Genomic DNA, 22,703 nt, shown 5'->3' with positions numbered 1-22,703 from the left:
ATTTAGCTTTTGGCTGTTTGGGTCATCAGGACGAAGTCATAACCTTAAATAAATAACTAGATGAGCAATAAGTTTGGAAATACACTCAAAGAAGACTGTGCTAAAAACTAAAAAAATTGTTTATTAACCAATGAAGTGACGTAAAACACTCATTTCCCCTTTGAATCTCACATTATTTCACCATTCAATCAAACGCCAACTTCCCTATTTACAGATTTCAGGCTCATCCAAAGATTTATGTGTTTATTTATTCATCCGTCTGTTTGTTTGCTGATGTTTCTAAAAGAGTAGAAATGTCATTGATCTCCATTATGGACGTTCAGGCTCCAGACCCAAACAATAACAGGATCAGTGGTGAATCTGCTCGTGGCGACTAATTGAAAAGGCCGCTCCGCAGCTCGGACGCTCCGAAACACTCGTCAGAGGTAAAGTGGGTTAATTGAGCTAAATTTGTCTCAATTAAGGTTCTCACTTTGGAGCGAGACGCAGCCCGGGCCCGGTGAGATGCAGCAGTGAGGGGTCCTTACCTGCACATTAGAGGAGAAGCCATTTCAATAACAACACACCCCCTCCTCCCCCTCCTCACTGAAGTGGGACTCAATTATCGTTAATGGAAGTTCACCACACGTTTTAAAACGGGAGCTTTTATCGGCTGCAGACGAGCCGACGCAGACGCTGAGTTTATGTTATACAAACATTTCAAATCATTTTGCTGTCGAAGTGAAAAACATTCTGCTGTTTGATGGAAAGTGTTAGTGCTGCCCCCTGCAGTCAAAGATCAGAACCATCAGCGGGAGACAGTCGAGCGTGTGTGGCCATGTAGCGCTGTTAGCATCCATTAGCTTGGAAGTGTTGGTTTATAGTCGACAGCTGAGTTTACACCAAACGCACCTGAAGCCTTTAGTCCCAGGAACATTTGTCAAGAAACTAAATGGTTCCTGCAGAACCGGTTCACCTGCGTCTCCATCTAAAGATCCGGGGCCTGTACGACGAAGGTCAACATACCCAGGATATCTTTCACCTGTCCGGCTGAACCTAACCTAACAAACACAGTCAGGCTTAGTGGTCCCACATCAACTCGATAAATCAACCCAGGTTCTCCTCCTCCAGATGCCACAAGGATTTAGTTATTTTCATGAATGAAGAATCAATTTAATTTCAAGACCTTATGAGCTCGACGGTTAAAATCAGTTTCAGCCGAGGAAACACAATAAAGCGGAGGGAGAGAAGGACACTGGAGAAGTTCTGTTATGAATGCACCTTTTTGTCAATATCTCATTCTGCTGTGGTTGTGCTTATTAAAGACAAATTATATCTGCCTGTTTAGAATATATATATATATATTTCCTGAGAGGAAAAGAAAGCTGTGAATCTTTGGTTTTAGAATATATTTAAATATATGCATAATATATATATATATATATTGTTCATTTTGATGATTTTGATTATTTGTAGATTGTGTTTCCTGAAATGTGATTTATTCAGAACAGACATGAAATCCTCCTCTTCCTCCTCCTCTGTCAGAATTCCTGACACATGCTGCCCCCTGGTGGTGCAAAGCAGCAGTTGGAGGCCCCCCAGAGGATCTTTTTTTACTTAAGAGGGGGAGAAGATTGTCTTTTAACTTATTATTTAATTTTCATAAGTTAGAGTCAGAACAAGGCAGAGGAGGCAGAACTAAACTAACGGATCTGCAGATATGTTTAAAGCAATCTTAACAAATCTCAAAATAACATATTCAGATTATATTCAACAGGCACATTATCAGATCATTGGTCCTCGACCCTCTTCTAATTCCAGGTTCCAGCCTCGTGATGTCTTGTACCAAAGGCAAAGAGAAGACGTGGTCGTGGCACGTTTATCCTCCTCATTCAAAAAGTTCACTAACAACCCTCAGCTGCAGCGCGGTCTGATAATGAAACCTGGACTTATTGTGCACTCATTGTGTCGCAGAAACACTGAGTGCACTTAAGCATGAGACGCATTCATCTGTCTCAACAGTGAAATTCTCCTCGTCTTCATCACGAGCCTCTTCACTGTGTCACAGACGACCTCCGGTCTGTGACTGCAGGACTCTTCAGTTTGTGTTCGTCCTCTGAGGAGAAACTTTCTGAATCAGATGCATTGTTGGTGTTGTTGTTGTTGACTTTCTGAACAGTGTAAAATGTGTGTGTGTGTGTGTGTGTGTGTCTGTCTGTGTGTGTAGGAAACAAAGTCTCCAAACTTGTGATAACTTCCTCTGCAGTGACGGCTCTGATGTTTTGATCTGTGTCTCATCCTCCGCCTCACGCTGTGACAGTCAAACACAGCTCCGTGTCATTAGCCTGGGAGATCTTCTGCTGCCACATGAAAGCTGCTTGATCGGCGGCTCCGCGGGGGGCCGGTGGGGGGGGGGGCGGGGGCCCGGGCTGCATGCACGGGCCTGCGACCGCCACTGTGGCGTCGCTTGTTTCCCCAAACAGGAGCAGGCGTCTTCCAAATGACCTGGGCTGGTGTCGTTAGAAGTGAGGCGAGAGGGGGCGGCTGAGCCACAGCAGCTCACACGACTCATTACTCAAACACATGATACAGCCGAGGGATGAAAGGGCCACAGGGAAAATCACTAATGAGAAAAAGAGCAGATTCTAAGAATCTCCATCGAGCCTCCTCACCAGCTTCTCTGCTCCTCGCTCAGAAAGCACTGCTGCAGGAGGACGAGGTTCACCTGAGCACAGGAGCACCTGATGGAGCTGCAGGGGGAGGGTTATCACCTGGAAGGGCCTGTTACTAACTGTAGGGGGAGGGTTATTACCTGGAAGGGCCTGTTACTAACTGTAGGGGGAGGGTTATTACCTGGAATGGCCTGGTTACTACCTGTAGGGGGAGGGTTATTACCTGGAATGGCCTGGTTACTACCTGTAGGGGGAGGGTTATTACCTGGAAGGGCCTGGTTACTACCTGTAGGGGGAGGGTTATTACCTGGAAGGGCCTGGTTACTACCTGTAGGGGGAGGGTTATTACCTGGAAGGGCCTGGTTACTACCTGTAGGGGGAGGGTTATTACCTGGAAGGGCCTGGTTACTACCTGTAGGGGGAGGGTTATTACCTGGAATGGCCTGGTTACTACCTGTAGGGGGAGGGTTATTACCTGGAAGGGCCTGGTTACTACCTGTAGGGGGAGGGTTATTACCTGGAAGGGCCTGGTTACTACCTGTAGGGGAGGGTTATTACCTGGAAGGGCCTGGTTACTACCTGTAGGGGAGGGTTATTACCTGGAAGGGCCTGGTTACTACCTGTAGGGGAGGGTTATTACCTGGAAGGGCCTGGTTACTACCTGTAGGGGGAGGGTTATCACCTGGAATGGCCTGGTTACTACCTGTAGGGGGAGGGTTATTACCTGGAAGGGCCTGTTATTACCTGTAGGGGGAGGGTTATCACCTGGAAGGGCCTGGTTACTACCTGTAGGGGGAGGGTTATCACCTGGAAGGGCCTGTTACTAACTGTAGGGGGAGGGTTATTACCTGGAAGGGCCTGTTACTAACTGTAGGGGGAGGGTTATTACCTGGAATGGCCTGGTTACTACCTGTAGGGGGAGGGTTATTACCTGGAATGGCCTGGTTACTACCTGTAGGGGGAGGGTTATTACCTGGAAGGGCCTGTTACTACCTGTAGGGGGAGGGTTATTACCTGGAATGGCCTGGTTACTACCTGTAGGGGGAGGGTTATTACCTGGAATGGCCTGGTTACTACCTGTAGGGGGAGGGTTATTACCTGGAAGGGCCTGGTTACTACCTGTAGGGGGAGGGTTATTACCTGGAAGGGCCTGGTTACTACCTGTAGGGGAGGGTTATTACCTGGAAGGGCCTGGTTACTACCTGTAGGGGAGGGTTATTACCTGGAAGGGCCTGGTTACTACCTGTAGGGGGAGGGTTATCACCTGGAATGGCCTGGTTACTACCTGTAGGGGGAGGGTTATTACCTGGAAGGGCCTGTTATTACCTGTAGGGGGAGGGTTATCACCTGGAAGGGCCTGGTTACTACCTGTAGGGGGAGGGTTATCACCTGGAATGGCCTGGTTATTACCTGTAGGGGGAGGGTTATCACCTGGAAGGGCCTGTTACTAACTGTAGGGGGAGGGTTATTACCTGGAAGGGCCTGGTTACTACCTGTAGGGGGAGGGTTATCACCTGGAAGGGCCTGGTTACTACCTGTAGGGGAGGGTTATTACCTGGAAGGGCCTGGTTACTACCTGTAGGGGAGGGTTATCACCTGGAAGGGCCTGGTTACTACCTGTAGGGGGAGGGTTATCACCTGGAAGGGCCTGGTTACTACCTGTAGCTGGAGGGTAAAATTAGAGAAACTGTGGCTATAAAAAATCCACCAAAAAGTTACTTTGATTGGAAACTTTCTCAGAATCATTTTTTCCAGCATCAGATCAAATCTAAGAAAGAAGAAAAATTAGGTTAATTCAGGAAGAATCTGGAGATAAATCTGTATCTCGGGATATTAAATCAAATCATTGTGTTCCTGGTAATTTCTATTTGTCCATGATGATAGATCCGAGCAGGGACGAGCTGTGTGAACTCGGCCGCACTGAGCAGAGATTAAAGTCTTTGTCGAGCTGGAGCATCACAGTGAGATGTAATTGCTGCCTCACAGCAGGAGGCCGACTGCAAACGCTGCTGTGGAACATTAATAAACAACAAACGCTACTTCTACATGTTATTCGCTGACATTTCAAATACGGACAACTCACATTTCCCTGTGAAAATCTAACAAGTGCATGTAAGGAAAAACAAGACTGAACACGGTTTAATCACCTCCGCTTCACAAATGCACCATTTAAAGAGAAGAAGAAGAAAGATGAGGATCGAGAACAGACTTTAGATCAAAAGCTGCGTTTCAAATCCAGAACATGCGCTCTGTGCCGCTGCGTCGCCTTCTAATTTGTCAGCAAAGAGAACTGAGCGGCTTTAGTTGGCGTCTAAAACTGTCTCCCAGGGGGCACTGGGGCAGACCACCAACGCTTCCCGGCCACCATGCTGCGTCAACACAACAACACAAAAGTACAAAGCTGCAGCGGGGTCGCTTTGTAGCTCAGCTTTAATGTGTCCGGCTGCCCCGCTGTCGTGTGGCCTCGTCCTCCTGGAGGCAACACAAACTGTGAGCAACACATCGCTGTGCTGAGGGACACGTCGCTCTGTACACACGGTTGTGTGGCTCTGGTTGTGTCGTTGTGGTTGTGTTGGTCTGGTTGTGTTGCTCTGGTTATGTGGTTCTGGTTGTGTTGTTCTGGTTGTGGTTGTGTCGTTGTCGTTGTAGTTGTGGTTGTGTTGGTCTGGTTCTGTGGTTGTGGTTGTGTTGTGGTTGTGTTGCTCTGGTTGTGTGGTTCTGGTTGTGTTGCTCTGGTTGTGTGGTTCTGGTTGTGTTGCTCTGGTTGTGGTTGTGGTTGTGTTGTTCTGGTTGTGTTGCTCTGGTTGTGGTTGTGTTGCTCTGGTTGTGTGGCTCTGGTTGTGTTGCTCTGTTTGTGGTTGTGTTGCTCTGGTTATGATGCTCTGGTTGTGTTGTTGTGGTTGTGTGGCTCTGGTTGTGTTGCTCTGGTTGTGGTTGTGTTGTTTTGGTTATGTTGCTCTGGTTGTGTTGTTGTGGTTGTGTGGCTCTGGTTGTGTTGCTCTGGTTGTGGTTGTGTTGTTTTGGTTATGTTGCTCTGGTTGTGTTGTTGTGGTTGTGTTGCTCTCGCTGTGTTGCTCTGGTTGTGGTTATGTTGCTCTGGTTGTGTTGTTGTGGTTGTGTTGCTCTGGATATGATGCTCTGGTTGTGTTGCTGTGGTTGTGTCGCTCTGGTTGTGGTTGTGTTGTTTTGGTTATGTTGCTCTGGTTGTGTTGTTGTGGTTGTGTTGCTCTGGCTGTGTTGCTCTGGTTATGTTGCTCTGGTTGTGTTGTTGTGGTTGTGTTGCTCTGGATATGATGCTCTGGTTGTGTTGTTTTGGTTATGTTGCTCTGGTTGTGTTGCTGTGGTTGTGTTGTTGTGGTTGTGTTGTTGTGGTTGTATTGCTCTGGTTGTGTTGTTGTTGTGTTGCTCTGGTTGTGGTTGTGTTGCTCTGGTTGTGTTGTTGTTGTGTTGCTCTGGTTGTGGTTGTGTTGCTCTGGTTGTGTTGCTCTGGTTGTGTTGTTGTTGTGTTGCTCTGGTTGTGGTTGTGTTGCTCTGGTTGTGTTGTTGTTGTGTTGCTCTGGTTGTGGTTGTGTTGCTCTGGTTGTGTTGCTCTGGTTGTGTTGTTGTTGTGTTGCTCTGGTTGTGGTTGTGTTGCTCTGGTTGTGTTGCTCTGGCTGTGTTGCTCTGGTTGTGGTTGTGTTGCTCTGGTTGTGTTGCTCTGGCTGTGTTGCTCTGGTTGTGTTGCTCTGGCTGTGTTGCTCTGGTTGTGGTTGTGTTGCTCTGGTTGTGTTGCTCTGGCTGTGTTGCTCTGGTTGTGTTGCTCTGGTTGTGTTGCTCTGGTTGTGTTGTTGTTGTGTTGCTCTGGTTGTGGTTGTGTTGCTCTGGCTGTGTTGCTCTGGTTGTGTTGCTCTGGCTGTGTTGCTCTGGTTGTGGTTGTGTTGCTCTGGTTGTGTTGTGGTTGTGTTGCTCTGGTTGTGTTGCTCTGGCTGTGTTGCTCTGGTTGTGTTGCTCTGGTTGTGTTGCTCTGGTTGTGTTGCTCTGGTTGTGGTTGTGTTGCTCTGGTTGTGTTGTTGTTGTGTTGCGTCCTGTCTGTAGGGAGGTACCTTGAGTTGTTAAATATTAAAACGTGTTGCTGTGGATTCAACGTACGACACCAGCACAAAACTAATGAACGAATGAAAAAGAAAAAGCCGGAGAGAAGATTTCATTGAAATTGAATAAATGATCATGAACCGTCTTTAAGGCAGTGACGTGACGTGACGTGACGTGACGTGACGTGACGTCTTCCAGGTGACGAACACAACCCGGCTGTAAACACACTCTCACTAAGGCTGTGGCCACGCCCCTCTCTCCTCCTCTTCCTCGCCCTGAGGCCTCCCTTTCTTCATCACGGTCACGGTTAATCCCTGAGAGGAGCTGCAGCTTTGTCTCGTCACCACCGGGGGTCAGAGGCTCTGAAAGGCTGCGGCTCAGTTTAACATCAATTAGCAGAAAGCTGCCCCCCCCCCGCAGAGACGCTGCTATTGGCTGTGAGATCTGTGTGTGTGTGTGTGTGTGTGTGTGTGTGTGTGTGTGTGTGTGGAGGCTGCATGATGAAGATGTGGTTTCTTAAAGCTTCGTCCACACCGTTTCAGCTCCGTATCAGAATCCTCCTCGTTCTCACTCCACGTGTTCGGGTAAACATGCGTACGCGGTCATCATCACGTGAATAACAGCTAGCCTTCTGTACGTTGATTTAAAAACACGTAGAATTTACCAGCAGAGCTCGTAACGTCCTCATTCACCACCGGGAGTCGAGGATGATGTCGTGTTTTCTCTCGTAACGTGTCACTCGACAGAAACGTAAAGAGACGCAGCGAAGGTTGACGCCAGTTTCTGCTCATGTGTGTGTTTTAAGAGCCTCTTCGCTCTGGAGTGAAGAGGACGGCAGGTGTGAAGCGATGCGTTTTAAAACTAAACGTGATCAGCGTGGATGCAGCCGGTTTGTGTGTTGTCATCAGTCAAAACGTACGATGTCTCTAAAACAACCAATAACAACGTGGCTTCTCAAAGGGAACGTGTGTTGGTCCAAATTCTAAATGGCTGCTAAAGTGTTTGAATCTAAATCTGAAGCAGTAAGTGGAGGCGTCGTGCTCCATGTTCCATTTAATGTGTTGTCACCATCAAGAAATGTTCATCTTCAGCTTCAACACTGAATAAACTCACACACAAACATTGTGTTTATAAATGCAGACGTGTGCGATGATGCTCAATGAGCAGCCAAGCTACGAGGCGACAGACGAGCGGGAGTTTATTCTTCAGTGTTCGTTTACAGGTCTGAAATCAATCACAGCATATAACCTTCGATCAGAACCTCAGATTATTTAACACAGAAGGAATCACCTTGGGCCGAATGAAAGTGTTTCACTCCTTCAGCTCTCGTTGCTTCCACAGCATCGGGAACAGAACCGTCCCGGAGGTCATTTCTCCGCCTGCGACCGCGGCTGCACCACGAGCTCGGGGAAACCCGTGTGCACGTCCATCTCTCTGGTGAACTGCAGGTCCAGCGCCTCCCCGACGACCACCTCGGCCGTGGTGAACACCTCCAGACCCCCCAGCACGTGACCCCCGACGGTCCTGCCCTCCGCGTCCGACAGGCAGATGTGGAGGTGGGCCTCTGGGTTCACGGTGCCGACCAGGGAGACGATCTCGTACCGACCGCTCAGGTGGATCATCTGAGGGAAGAGTCAGTGTCACAGCAGGTCGGCACAACGTTAACACATACACAACCTGGATTGATCCTATTGTCACTGATCCAGGGTGTGAACATGTCAGCAGACAGAAGATATAAGTACACAACACGTTAAGTACTCAAACACATTACACAGTACAACATAGTATCTTATCAGGCCGTGGATCCGATGAGAGTAGAACAAACCGGAATAATGCAAAAATGGATTGAGAGTATAATAATACTTCATGGGAAGTGATGTAATGTACATGATCCACAGGTTGTAGTAAACAGCAGGAATCCCTTAATATTCTTATGTTTAAATGATGACACAATATTTTGAACACTCTAATCTATGATAATATCTTCAGGGGTTATCATGAATATGAGTTTTACAGGCGTCTGTTGCAGGTTGATACTTTCACACATGTTTAAAGATGCAGAACAAAAACTAAACAGAAAACACACGAGGTGGGAACAGATGAACCTGGACTTCACGACCTCATTTGTGTTTGTCGCCGTGGCGTTGGCCAGCCGGAGCGTTGCCTTGGTGACGCTGCCCACGCAGGTGATGATGAACGGCGCTCGCAGTCGCCGCTCCTGCACGAACGTCTGCAGAGACCCCAGCAGCTCCTGACCCGGGCCGAACCGCACGGCGTGCACCCGCAGGGCCGAGCCCCCTCCAGCTGAACTCTGGGAAATAGACAGAGACGGTTTGTTTCTTTGTGTTTTATTTGTTTGTCTTTATATTTTTAAACTATTTAACCTTTTCTCAACCATTTAAAAAAGATTTTTTTACTGCTGAAATATAAATAATATGAAAAAACATGAATGAAATTAGATGAATGAGAGAGAAAAAGAAGAAGAAGGTGATTATTTACCATGAATCTCTTAAGTGGCCGAGTGTGTGTGTGTGTGTGAGTGTGTGTGTGTGTGTGTCTGTGTGTGTGTGTGTGTGTGTGTGTGTGTGTGTGTGTGTGTGTGTGTCTGTGTGTGTGTGGTCCATTCAGCTCTTTAACAGGATCACTGTGCTAAACCAAACAGCAGCCGTGACCTCTGACCCTACGGGGGGGGGGGGGGGAGTCATGTGACCTGAGATTAATGAAGCTCACGCTGATCCGCTGCAGTTTGAACAGAAACATATTCAGAGAGGAGGAGCAAACTTTACATTTAATTATGTGGGAAACTAATAATAATAAATAAATCTCGTTATTTTAAAGTTCTTAATTGATTTAGTTTCTTGAAATGTATTTGAACATTTCCCCCAAACGACAGAGTTCATCATGAAAGATGTAAAATCCAAACTGTGCTGGAGGATGTTTCACTTCAGTTCAATTTACTCAAACACACAGTAACAGAACTTCATCACATGTTCAGGTCCTCAACTCGAACGGAACCTGGGTAAATATTAAGTATTATCATTAAAATGTACATTAAAGAATTATCACACAAACTGCAGATTGTTTTACAGATGGATTCACATGTCAGCAGCATTTATATCTGTCAAGGTGGGACTTTTATTAAATATGTTTTATATGATAAGTCCATATTTGAAATAAAGCAGCGGAGTAAAAATGTTATTATAAGAATAATATGTAATATAATGTAAAAAACTAAGTTTCAGCTCTCTACTGTCTACGGGTAAGACATTTAAGACTGCTATGAAAACCAAAAACCTGTCGGGCTGTGTAAACATCAGCTTCTCATTAGAGCCTCGTCGGGTTCGTTGATATGAAGAATTTGGTTTTTTTGAATAAATGCAGAAAATATGTCAGTTTATGTTGCGTTAAAAAGGTATTTTTAGTTTTTATTAAAAAATGTTTTGCATCGATTTAAGAAGTTTTGATTAGAAACATAATTACACTCGATTACAGATGATCTGATTTATTAGTTGGCTGCTTTGGTCTTTCACAGTTAAATTATATCGTTAATAATAAAAACCTTTATTTCACAGTATAAACGATGCAGAACAGATTTGCATATGTTCATACTTTTTGTGAAAGATGTTTATTTTCTTAATTCCAGTTCTATATTCTTGGTTGTTTCTTTTTATTTATAATACAGTTCATGGTTAAATCACATTTCTTAGATAACGACTTTGTGGGAATCACAATGGTTTCGGCCCAAAAGAAAATCCAGATCTACAAATGTATTGATTATTGACAGTTATTTCAAACGAGCCTGATTCAGCAGATTGGTTCCTGTTCCGGTCCGAGACGCACAGGTGAGAACTTTGAGACATGGAGGACACGTCCAGGTGAGTCCTTCAGGTTCACACGTCACAGCTGTAACAGAACCCAAACAGGAACCGGTTCCGTGTGGACTCACCATTCTGCTCCAGGCTCGTGAGGAACTGGACTCTGACACACACGTGCAGCAGGATCTGCGCGTGCTCAGTACAAACTGAGACTTCCTGTAGGTTCACTGTCTTCATTCCTGGTCCTCTACCGCCGCCTGCTGGTGACGGTGCAGCTCTGCAACTGGATGAGTCTATATTCATGTTTGAGTCCTTTTGAAATAATAAAAATAGAAACATATATTAGTGACTGAACATGGGATGGGTGCATTTCACTTTGTGACTTAATAACAACAACAACAACAATAAATAATGTGAATAATAACAATAACAAATTTAAATCCAGACCAATCTTTGTGCAGTTTGTGTTGTGATGTGAGGACTTTGTTGAACTTGTGTCATTATTTTCATGTTTTAAAACAGATATTCCAGTAACTTAGTGTCTCACTTCACTGAACACACAAACATCCGGATTTATTTTATTTCACACACAACCTACATTGTGTATTATTGGGATATTTCACAGGAAACGTTACACAACTGTTGTTCTCCTCCTGAAGTAAATTAAACTAAATGTCTAAAGCAAAAAGGTTTTCACATTTTCACCCTCTCATTTAAACTAAACTGGTTTCTCTTTCTGCTCAAATCTTTTCCCAGTGCACAGAACTTCCTTGTTTTTAACTCCAGGTGGCGCTGTGGTTTGAAGAACGAGTGTGGTTCTGACTGATTTGCACTTTGAGTCCTGGCATCACTTGTTGTTGCAGCATAACTTCACATGTGAGACGATTCAACTTCCTCCACGTGTTGCTCCAGACAAACAGATCTGATGCGACCAAACTGTCCACGAACTAGAAACTAAGGACTTTACTTTACACTTCGACGGTTCTATTGTCTCCGATCAACAAAACGACCAAACAACAGAACAGAACACAATAGAATAGAATAGAATAGAACATAATAGAACAGAACAGAACAGAACAGAACAGAACAGAATAGAATAGAATAGAACAGAACAGAATAGAACAGAACAGAACAGAACAGAATAGAATAGAACAGAACAGAATAGAACAGAACAGAACAGAAACCTTCATTGTCAATGTACAAGGGGAAAGCAGTTCAACAAAATTAGACGTTTAAAGTTTAAATCTGACAAAAGACTAATAAATACTTGAATATATAAATGTCGGATATTTTAAAATGATGTTAATTTATATGTATTTATATTATAATACAATTAAAACACATACTTTCAATAGAGAAGAGGTCAGAGGTCACATCATGTTATGAGGAGTCATGTTCGGGAAAATCATCAAAACGAAATCAGATTATAAAAGTAGGAAAGAGATAAAAGCTTTTTAATTATTAAAGATCAAGAGCAATGTAGAAAATAATGTCCACCTCTATTGTATGAAGATGTTCTGATGCTGATGATCAACATTAACACAGCGAACAGGTGAACTGTGTATTCTCTAAATCCTGCAGCTCCACAGACGACCGAGTCCCAGACCTGCTGTTGTACCTCGTCAGTGTTTTTCCGTGTGATAATGAGCAGATTAAATCAGAGTTGTGGCCGTGCCGAGGCTCCTGGGAGCTGACGAGGCCTCGCTCCGCCGACGGTTTTGAGTAGAGGCACTCACACGTATTCCCCCTGCGAAGCCCTGATTACTATCAGGTTACAGCGTCCATGACGACGGCCTCCGGCTTAAAGCAACAGGACTTTACAGAGAGAGAGTTCAGCTCATGTCTGATGGACAGAAGCTCCACCCCTGAGCTCGTCTTTGGTTCAGTTTCATGTAGTTTGGGCTGGAAACGAGTAAAGGAGCATCGTTAGTCGGCCTTTGGGGAGGTGGGTTCACGATGACCTGTACGAAGCTGTTTGAGACTCGTTACCCACCGTGACGTCACCTGATGGTTTGTGACGTCACCTGATGGTTTGTGATGTCACCTGATGGTTTGTGACGTCGCCTGTTGGTTTGTGATGTCACCTGATGGTTTGTGATGTCACCTGATGGTTTGTGATGTCACCTGATGGTTTGTGATGTCACCTGATGGTTTGTGAAGTCACCTGATGGTTTGTGATGTCACCTGTTGGTTTGTGAAGTCGCCTGATGGTTTGTGAAGTCGCCTGATGGTTTGTGAAGTCGCCTGATGGTTTGTGAAGTCGCCTGTTGGTTTGTGACGTCGCCTGATGGTTTGTGACGTCGCCTGATGGTTTGTGACGTCGCCTGATGGTTTGTGACGTCGCCTGTTGGTTTGTGACGTCGCCTGATGGTTTGTGACGTCGCCTGATGGTTTGTGAAGTCGCCTGTTGGTTTGTGACGTCGCCTGATGGTTTGTGACGTCGCCTGATGGTTTGTGACGTCACCTGATGGTTTGTGACGTCGCCTGATGGTTTGTGACGTCGCCTGATGGTTTGTGACGTCGCCTGTTGGTTTGTGACGTCGCCTGATGGTTTGTGAAGTCGCCCGATGGTTTGTGACGTCGCCTGATGGTTTGTGACGTCGCCTGATGGTTTGTGACATCGCCTGATGGTTTGTGACGTCGCCTGTTGGTTTGTGACGTCGCCTGATGGTTTGTGACGTCGCCTGTTGGTTTGTGAAGTCGCCTGATGGTTTGTGAAGTCGCCTGATGGTTTGTGAAGTCGCCTGTTGGTTTGTGACGCCGCCTGATGGTTTGTGAAGTCGCCTGATGGTTTGTGACGTCACCTGATGGTTTGTGAAGTCGCCTGATGGTTTGTGACGTCGCCTGATGGTTTGTGACGTCGCCTGATGGTTTGTGACGTCACCTGATGGTTTGTGAGCTGCTGGTCTGAAGCCTCCGTTTGACACTGTGTTCAGCGCCATCTTGGTTTTTTGGAAACGAGAAGTAATCATATTTGGAGGAGCAGGGGGTGGAACCTGACTGAGAGCTGGAGGTTTAAGGTTTTGGTTTCTTCTCCTCTTTGTGAAGCACTTTGTAACGGTGCTTTATAGATGAAGTTATTATTATCACTGGAAAGTGAAGAGGCCAGGACGCTCACAGCAGCAGAAGCTGAGCAGAGACAGAAACAGAGAAGACCAGTTGATCAAACTCTCATCGTTACCACTCTGCTGTTAAACACAGAATCAAGACGTAAATGTTGCGTCTGTATCACTTTAACAAAAGAACAATGAGGCTTTAGAATATTCATTGTTTTAGTGAAGCTTCCCTTTAATTGGATTCAGGCTTTTAATCAGTAGTTTTGGCAAATAAGTGTGTTTATGTGTGTTTATGTGTGTGTGTGTGTGTGTGTGTGAACTAATTAGGACCAGCAATTACCCCAAACTGTGGCTGTGTCTCCTGCAGGGGGGGGGGGGGGCAACAATAGCAGACTGTCAGTGCCAGCGCTGCCATGCAGAACAGATGCATGTGGACATGCCAGACAAAGGCACGGCTGGCCGAGTGTGTGTGTGAGTGTTTGTGAGTGTTTGTGTGTGTGTGTGTGTGTGTGTGTGTGTGTGTGTGTGTGTGTGTGTGTGTGTTAGGAGTATGGGGGGGGGGGGGGGGGGGGGGGCAGAGTGTGTCCGATGCAGTGGCAGTGGAGGAGGGCTGCTGGCAGCTCAGGCATCGTTCCACGACACCAGCAGCTCCCAGCAGCCCCTGCTGTCTCAGCCACAGCACCCCCCGCCCCCCCGGAGCTGTCAGTCTCCCAGAAGCCCCTGCTGCGGCTCCTCTGGTCCAGCCCGTTAATTGGGGGGTCGACTCTGTTCATTACGACATCATCTGCATAATGAGACCGTGATCTGCTGTGGTCATGTGACGTGTCGTTCTTTAATATGACGCACCTCCACGTACCTGGAATCATGTGACTGTACTCAGATCACGTGACCATAATATGATCATGTGACATCAACTAATGACGACCACGAGGCGCTGATTATAGTTTTATAAAGATTTTCACTTATAAAGTAAAAATAATGAATCTGATCACGTGTGAGTCCTCAAAGGTCACAGCTTCCCCTCCAGAATAAATGAATACACATCAAACACACACAAACACACACACACACACACACACACACACACACACACACACACACACACTTTAATTAGGTTGGAGTTTATTCAACAAGCTCATTAGTTCTTTGGAGCTGATCTGTTCCTCCTGCTGCTTCTTGTTATTTCAACTCGTAACGAAACTGTTCGACCTCTGACGTCAACTTTTTACCAAGATGTTGGAATCAGATCTGATTAAAAACGTTTCAAGGTCAGAGTCACATCATCAGCTGTCGTCAGCTCGTCACACATCCAACACTGACACACAAAGCTCCTGGAAGAAGAAGAAGAGGAAGAAGAAGAAGAAGAAGAAGAAGAAGAAGAAGAATTGAGTCGTTAGAATCAGCGTCAGGGTTTTGCTGAAATGTTTCCACATCCCGCCGTGTGTGTGTGTGTGTGTGTGTGTGTGTGTGTGTGTGTGTGTGTGTGTGTGTGTGTGTGTGTGTGTGTGTTGTCCAGGGTACCACTAAGGAGCATGTTGGAATGACATGTATGAACATGTCAGAGCCACAGGCAGCTGCATGTGTCAGGTGCCTCATGGGAAATAATGTGTGTGTGTGTGTGTGTGTGTGTGTGTGTGTCTCTCTGTGTGTCTCTCTGTGTGTGTGTGTGTGTGTGTGTGTGTGTGTGTGTGTGTGTGTGTGTGTGTGTGTGTGTGTAAAGGCGCAGCAGGGTCTTTGTCTATGTCAACGGGGCCGTTTGGACACGTCCTTCAGAGATATTTAGGAATTATTTAATAAAAACTTTCTTAGAGTCAAAACTTTCAGAAAGTTTTACTATTTTATTTTAATAAAAATAAAAATGCTGTGATTGGAAAGAGCATTTAAAAAATATTATGCTATTTGTGGGAAGAAAAGACATTTTGGACAAGATAGGAGAAATATATTTGTGCACAGTAATTCTATTTTGGGGCAGTGAAGACATTATTGAAAAGTGAGTCCAAATATTTGGAAGTGGGGACACATGTGGACAGAATTATGGATTTTCTTGGCCTGGGGGGAATTGAGGGTGTTTTTAGAAAGCGTTGGTATTTTGGGGTAATTTTGGAAAATTGGGACATTGTGGCAGCGTAGAAATCAGCTTTCAGAAGCTTTTAATCCGACAGCATCACTCAGGCTCTGGAACCTTAAAGTGGAACTTATGTTTAGGAGCAGTTCTCCGTCCTCTCACTTCATAACAACACCTTTGTCTTTTCCTGAGTGCAGCAATTCCTCACCGGTCACCAGATCCTCACACATTTTTCCCTCACATCTCTTATTCTGACATTTCACGGGGCTCAGGACGGTTCTGAGGGCCGGAGGCTGCTGGACGCATCTCTGTTCTGATTAAAGACCAGGATTAAGAAGTGCTGACCTTCTGTTATCATGGATTCATCCTGCACGCCGTCTCAAATCAATAGGCTGCTCCGTCGGCTTTCACACGTCCATCTACTCTCACAGATCAATCCCCTGCAATCCTCTCCAGCCCTCAGCAGGAGTGCCTCGGGCTTTTAGGCTGGAATTATGTGGTGGAGCTCCTGCTGCTGGTTTAGAGGAAGTAATATGTCGACTGAAGGGCTTTCTCATCACAACAAAATTGCAGCTGGTATTGATGCCGTTATTAGCGCCCTCCTCGGCAAAGACTTGGACCATTAAAGCCTGCGGTCAGCGCGGCACAAGACGAAGAGGCAATCTACTGAGATTGGCAAAGATAATAGAGCTGCTGCGAGTCTATTAGAGCCCAGTGTGGTTCAACCGCCGTCACTGCAGGCCAGATGCACGCTGCAAAAGATATCTGACCCAGAACGCTCATGAAAATAATCTGAAAAGAAATAAGGGAGGACGGAGAATGAAATGAAACAGGTGGTGAAGAAGGAAGGTGGAAGTTTAAGGTTCGTGCATTGAACACCAGAGTGCTTTAAAATAATGATTTTCAAATAAGCTGATCCTGAAGCTACTAAAATGCGAGAGTGGAGGTCAGTGGAAGCAGTGGACCAATCACAACAGAGTGGTCCAGCTGACCAATCAGAGCAGGCTGGGCTTTATCAGGAGAAGGGTCTTAAAGAGACAGGAGCTGAAACCAAGTGTTGGAGACAGAGGCTGAAAAGAGGAGCTGCAGCGACGGACAGTCTGAGGACAGAGATGTGTTTTCTGAACATTAGAGCATGAAAACCTTTTACAGTCAGAACACTGATTAAAACCATCAACCTGAACCTGAGAGGTTGAGTCCAGTGCCTCCGCCTGCTGCTCCGCCCCTCACCTGAACGCTCCGGAGGTTTCTGTGTGAGCGGCGAATCTCCTGCTGTGGTTTTCATGTGCGACAGATAAACTCCGGAGAAAGTCCAGACCGGATTTTCCTGAAATCCTCCGGAGATCGTGTCATAAAACGGCCTTTGACTCCATTAAACTCTACTTTTGACTCTTTTTGAGGCAGAAACATTCAAACTGAGTCTTTATGAAGAAGAATAAATGTTTGTATGTCACAGCCGTGATGTGAACACTGTGATCAGATCTGATCCTGACCGACGTGCCTGCAGCATCCTGCAGCATCCTGCAGTGTGCAGTTATGAGTTGCAGGATTTCGGGGGTTTAAGTGAAGCCTGTGTTGTGTGTTTACAGTGGGGACCTCCCCCCCCCCCCCCCCCCCTTTCCCTCCTGATTCCCTACTCCTCTCCTGCAACCCCCCCCCCCCCAACCCCTCGCTTTCCCCGCTGCCTGGCTTAAGCTAATCCCATTATCGGTGAGGCGGCCTGACGCTGATGTGGCCGGCTAACTGACCAGCTGCTCCGAGTCTGGCCACCACAGGCACGCTGTAAAAAATGGCAGAATGAGCAAGTCAGTAAAACAGTGTGATAATGAATCCTGAAAGAAAACACTTCATAAAACCCTTTTCTGTTATAGTTCTTTTGTTATTTCAGCATAATCATGAGCATGCGTAGTATATGTTTACATGTAAACCCACAAAACTGGTTTCAAGGTGGAAAAGATCCTGGTCAAATATTACAAAGGTCAACATTGACCTGCAGCACAAGACAGGAGGTGTTTACGTCACTATATTTAACCAAAAAACATCTTTCACCATCTCTGTGTTTTATGGCTTGAACCAAAAGCACAATCCGAGGGTACGACACAGAAACGCAGCCCGATGTCTGAGTATCTGCTCCGACAGTCGATCTGGGCTGTAAACACATTTTCTCTAACAGAGAAAAAAGATTTGCTTGTTTTGGACACTTATTGTTTGAGAATACAAATTTCCATTGAACACAATCAGATCCAAAATCAAATGTACTGCAAATCTGTCTGTAATATGCACAATAGACTTTAATTATTAATATAATTCTACAGTGTAAAATTATATTAATATGATTAACAATGATATATATTATTTATAAGTATATAAAAGTAACTGGAGACAGGGTTGCCACAGGACAATGATACATAATGAAAAGGTCCTGATGGAGGATGTGATCCTACAGAAAAACATTTACCTTCACTGGGAGGAATCTGGTTCCATCATCATCTATCAAAATCAAAATCATTTTCATTTTCTCTATAAAAACCCAGGTTCAGTTATTTTTTGCAGCGTGCTCTGGCGCGGTGGCCCAGCGGCCTGCCAGCCTATCAGCCTCCACGCTGGCTCCGCGGCCCGCTAGCTGCTGCGCTAGCCCTGGACAGCATGTGGCGTGGATCCCCATGGAAAGTCAGCGTCGGAGTTCCACAACGCGACACAATAATGCCGAGTCAGTCGGAGCGACGCTAATCCAGCTTCCCAAACAATGAGAGGGGCCCCGCGGGGTCCGAGGGCAGGTAGAGCGAGACCCGACCTGGAGACGACGGAGAAGTTCCTCTGAGTCCTGACAAGTGACCGAAGAGAACAACATGACCACTAACGCAATTGAATTTGTGTTCACTGTTTACGCCTAAATCAGTTTGAGATATTTGAGACTAATTAGGACCAGAAACAGCCGATTAGCAAGTGGCCGAGATATTTTTAGGAACGATTCAAGAGAAGAAAAAACTGTTTTGTACTGTAACTGGTGTTGTTCCACTTGGAGGCTGCACCACCCAACAGTCATTTAATGAAAACAACGATATTTTCTCCTGATGACCGTTAAATCCTGCCTCCACTCGTCTTTTGGCTCCGGGTTTGGTCTCCACCACCGTCTGTGCGTCACCGTGTTCAGCAGCTGGTGTGGAACTGTGTGTGTTTGCTGCTTGGTGGAGGTCAGGGTTCTTCTGGAGCCTGAAAACGAAACAAAGAGCTGAAAGATGCTAAAACGCTAAGAACTCGTTATCTCTACGACTTTACCTGGATATCTTAACATTTACAATATTCATCCAAACACACCAAATCGACCAAATCCAAAATAAAGTTATTATTACACCACTGTGAATAACTCATACAAATGTATTTAAAAATCAATTAAATAATTGAATCGCTTGTGGTAAAATAAACTTATTATTATCAAACTCATTTAAAAAGTCTTGGTTCTTCTTATGGTTTATTTTTAGTTTGTAAATCTTCCAACACTTTATTTTTTTGCAGTGAAATGCTCCTCAGTGAAGATCCCTGGTCTGTGGGGATGTCAGCCGTCCTCTGGTTTCAAACCAACACTGATTAATAATTTATGGATCTTCCCATTATTCCACTTTACACAGTTCAAAGGCTGCATTTGCATCCCAATTTGTTCACTCTGCTAAAACGTCCTTTTTGCATCAGTATTTCTCTTAGAAATGGAATTTGAGACGGTTTGTCCTCACATCAGCGGATAAAGAAGATTAAAGTGTGGGCATCCTGCGCCCCCCCCCCCCCCCACCCTCCTCCCTCCTCCTCCCTCCTCCTCCTCCCTCCTCCTCCTCCCTCCTCCCTCCTCCTCCTCCCTCCTCCTCCCCTCTTCCATCTCGGCCTCGGGGCTTTGATTTGTCTCGTGATGCTTCTGAGGAACATGAAGTACAGTCGACGTTCATCCACAGACGGAACAAGAGGAATCAGGGTTTTTACTCTGAAGGAAACAAACCACACTGAAGTTCACAGAAGAACCAACATGACATCGCATCCAACTCACCTGGGTCCTTTTTAATGCTGTGGTTTCCTGAGTAGGTGTGAAACTAAATCTGTATTTCTTTACACAGATTCTCATCACCGCTCCTTCATGAAGGAATTTAAGTTTTCTTATGAGAATATCTGATACAGGCCTAACGTCAGAAGAGAATAAAGACAATTAGAAATTCAATATTGTGCAATTAAAAGTATTCAAAATGTTTTTAAAACTATATTTGGGATCCTGACAATAAATGTGAAAAGACATGTAGAATATTTCTGTTTGACTGAAGGTCAAAGCGATAAAAAGACCAGGGTGTAAATATTTTACTCAGTGTATTTTTATTTATTTTTATTTATACTCTATTTAACCTTTAAGGTCCCATTGAGATAAGATATCTCATCTGTCCAGATTCCTATTCGAGATAGACAGCAAAGAAGCAAACATGACAACAAGTGGATTTAAACATGAAACAGACACGAACATTAAATCAGGTTTTAAAGAAGTAAAACCTTTTAAATAACAGTTTCTTTTCCCTTTAAACAACTCGTTGCCTTAACATCAGTCGGTAAAATGCACAAAACCTTTTTTCCTGAGACAAAGGAAACAACCACGAAGCAACAGGAGGCAAAACGTGAGCATGTGGCTGAAGAGGCTTCAAACGTCACTGAACACATCTGCTCACAAACGACTATTGATTGTGAGTCGGACACTTTTGGCTCCAGCCCCTTTATTTACAGGTTTTGGTTTTCAGGCTGCTTGGAGTGATAGCGCTCCGAGCGGGGGGACGAACAAAAGGCCGAGCGGAGCCGCCGCTCGCTGCGACTCGCCGCCGCCGCTCGCTGCTGTTGGCTTGCCACTTGTTTTTTTGTGAATCCCTCCACATCTCCAGTATCTGGGCAGATATGTACAGTCTCCCCGTCTCATTTCAATTGGCCTCCATCTGTTTTGTCTATCCATGAAAAGGTCTATTATGATCCTCTGCTCTTTGTACAAATGGACTACTAAGCGGATAGGGACCCCCACCACCTCCCCATAGGCACAGGCAGCCCCCGCCCCCCCCCAGCCTTCCTGAAACATTAGATTCCAAGGAGCTCGTTCTGCTGCTGCTTTAATTATCCAGCGCCGGCGAAGGGATCTTAATTTTAACGAGTTTTAAAATGCTCCGTCTATAGATTTGCTTGAGAAAAGAAGCAGCGAGGGTGGAGGGGGTGGAGTGGGGGGGGGGGGGGGGGGGGCAGCAGGCTCTTTATTAACCCTACAGTGACTAGCTAATGTGATTGAAGTGGAACCACCTGGCGGGGGGGAACTGTATCGTCAGCTGCCACTGAAGGCCGGAGAACTGCGAGGACCAGGTGCTGCGCTCCAGCCTCTTAATTGGTGCCATGTAATAGCTTGCTCCAGTGCACAGTGCGGCTTGGGGCGAGGATTAAAAAAAGCTGTTGCAGGCACAGAAGTCCATTTTCTTTCACTGCACCCCCCCCCCCCCTCTCCTTTAACACACACACTAACACACACACACACACACACAGACACACACACACACACACTCCTTCAGACGCAGGAGTCCAGAAGTGCAGTTGTTTTTATGGTTGTGTGGCTCGAGGAGACTATCTGAGGTGAACAGCCACCGTGTCGGGGGGGTTTGGATTCATCTCTATCTGCTCCCCCGCTGACGATGAGGCTCGAAAGCTGCCGGACGGAGCAGAATCTCAACCTCTCGACCAAACGTGACTCCTGGAGCCGGGGACGCAGCGGCTGAGTCACCGAGGTTCCAGCCGGGGCCCAGAGGAGAGTCTTCAGCTGAACCGACACAGTCCTGTGAATTTCAACAAAACAATAAGATTATAACAGGAAGCTGCTTTAATCTGCATTAAAACTCACGTCAACAGAAAAACAGACGTGAACAAAATCAACAAGATACTTATTCCACCATGTTTTCTCATCTGAGAGTCTGAACCAAGCTCGATCTTGATGAACAGACAGATTTCGAAGCTCGTGTGAGTTGGTGCAGATTGAATATAACAGTTGGACCCTGGTGGAGGTACGAGCTCCACTGAGTGGGGTCGGGGTTGGGGTTCATGTTTCCTGACGCCTTTGAGCAAAGTGGCTGCAGGAGCAGGTTGTTGCTGCATTGTGTCAGTTCACTGCTCCTGAATAAATCCATGTGTATTGACCGCAGAGCGTCTGCAGGCTCCTTTGTTCCCTTCAGAGCAAATCGGAGTTTTCGGCACTTTGGTCCTTTTTACTTATGTTGTTTTGCCTCAACGGGTCAAAGTCGCAGCTCTGACACCCCCGACGCATCCGTCACCTCTGCTGCTGCTGGGCACTGCTGAAGGTCTTCTCTGAGACGGAGGCCACAGATGGAGCTGGTGCAGTGAGGAGGAGGCTGAGTGCTGCTGCGTTCTGGGACCTTCAGCCTCCCGCTGCACCGGCTGCCAGGTAACCGTCCTCAGGGTCCCACAGCCTCCTGGGCCCGGTGGGGGGGGGGGGGGGGAGGAGCCGGCAGGTGGCAGGAGGCCGACTGGGTGGGACTGAAGCTGCAGCAACATCAGAACAACACTGAACATTAACCTTTAGATGATAGAAGAAGAATAGTTTCTGCATCATTTCATTTAACTTAGTCAGACTTGTGCAGTGCCCTGTTTGGAATGAGCTGTTTGTTGGATCTGTGGTGAGCCGGCCATCTTCAGACATGAACTCCGCAGAATGTCTCAGACAGAAGCAAGACATAACATATTAATTCAGCTGTGGAGATCACGTCAACACATTTTGTCAGATTTTGCAGAAGAGTTTCAGGCCATGATCGACATGATCGTCACTTATTTTGAAGAGTTCCAGACGCGGGTGCAGAAAATTTCACCAAAAGTGTGAAGCCGATAAGATGAGCGGTTCTTCAGAGACACTGGAATTCGTCTATAGATTTAAATCACTTTTATTATTCCACCTTGTTACTTCTCCACACCTTCCCAACACTTCACAGAGCTGAAGTTTGAAGAGCCCGACAAAGTGCTTCTGTGGTGTCGCAGTAGA

General features: G+C 46.0%; 2 protein-coding genes across 2 annotated transcripts; both read right to left on the bottom strand.

The window, feature by feature from the left end:
* Positions 1 to 2,647: 2,647 nt before the first annotated feature.
* On the bottom strand, positions 2,648 to 5,019 carry LOC117758791 (proline-rich protein HaeIII subfamily 1-like). Its single transcript, XM_034580741.1, has 10 exons — positions 5,004 to 5,019; positions 3,978 to 4,061; positions 3,874 to 3,936; positions 3,666 to 3,770; positions 3,541 to 3,603; positions 3,396 to 3,437; positions 3,292 to 3,354; positions 3,043 to 3,189; positions 2,792 to 2,937; positions 2,648 to 2,704 (listed from the first exon to the last, which is right to left on the bottom strand). The coding sequence occupies exons 1-10, from the start codon at positions 5,017 to 5,019 to the stop codon at positions 2,648 to 2,650; spliced, it is 786 nt and encodes a 261-aa protein (XP_034436632.1).
* A 2,857-nt stretch (positions 5,020 to 7,876) lies between these two features.
* LOC117758768 (bifunctional protein GlmU-like) lies at positions 7,877 to 10,750 on the bottom strand. The gene is made up of 3 exons (XM_034580726.1): positions 10,669 to 10,750; positions 8,842 to 9,033; positions 7,877 to 8,344 (listed from the first exon to the last, which is right to left on the bottom strand). The coding sequence occupies exons 1-3, from the start codon at positions 10,669 to 10,671 to the stop codon at positions 8,090 to 8,092; spliced, it is 450 nt and encodes a 149-aa protein (XP_034436617.1). The 5' UTR covers positions 10,672 to 10,750; the 3' UTR covers positions 7,877 to 8,089.
* Between the last annotated feature and the right edge of the window lie 11,953 nt (positions 10,751 to 22,703).

The sequence above is a fragment of the Hippoglossus hippoglossus genome, chromosome 24 (assembly GCF_009819705.1).
Source record: "Hippoglossus hippoglossus isolate fHipHip1 chromosome 24, fHipHip1.pri, whole genome shotgun sequence".
Classification (NCBI taxonomy): domain Eukaryota; kingdom Metazoa; phylum Chordata; class Actinopteri; order Pleuronectiformes; family Pleuronectidae; genus Hippoglossus; species Hippoglossus hippoglossus.
This window is presented reverse-complemented; position numbering and strand designations above follow the sequence as displayed.

What these genes read in the sequence shown, in the direction of transcription:
- LOC117758791 (XM_034580741.1), bottom strand. An exon ending in TAGTAACCAGGCCCTTCCAG is followed by an intron (nt 3,190 to 3,291) that starts GTAATAACCCTC and finishes CCTCCCCTACAG; the next exon opens with GTAGTAACCAGGCCCTTCCA. An exon ending in TTAGTAACAGGCCCTTCCAG is followed by an intron (nt 2,705 to 2,791) that starts GTAATAACCCTC and finishes TCCTGTGCTCAG; the next exon opens with GTGAACCTCGTCCTCCTGCA.
- LOC117758768 (XM_034580726.1), bottom strand. An exon ending in CGGCGACAAACACAAATGAG is followed by an intron (nt 8,345 to 8,841) that starts GTCGTGAAGTCC and finishes CTCTTCCCTCAG; the next exon opens with ATGATCCACCTGAGCGGTCG.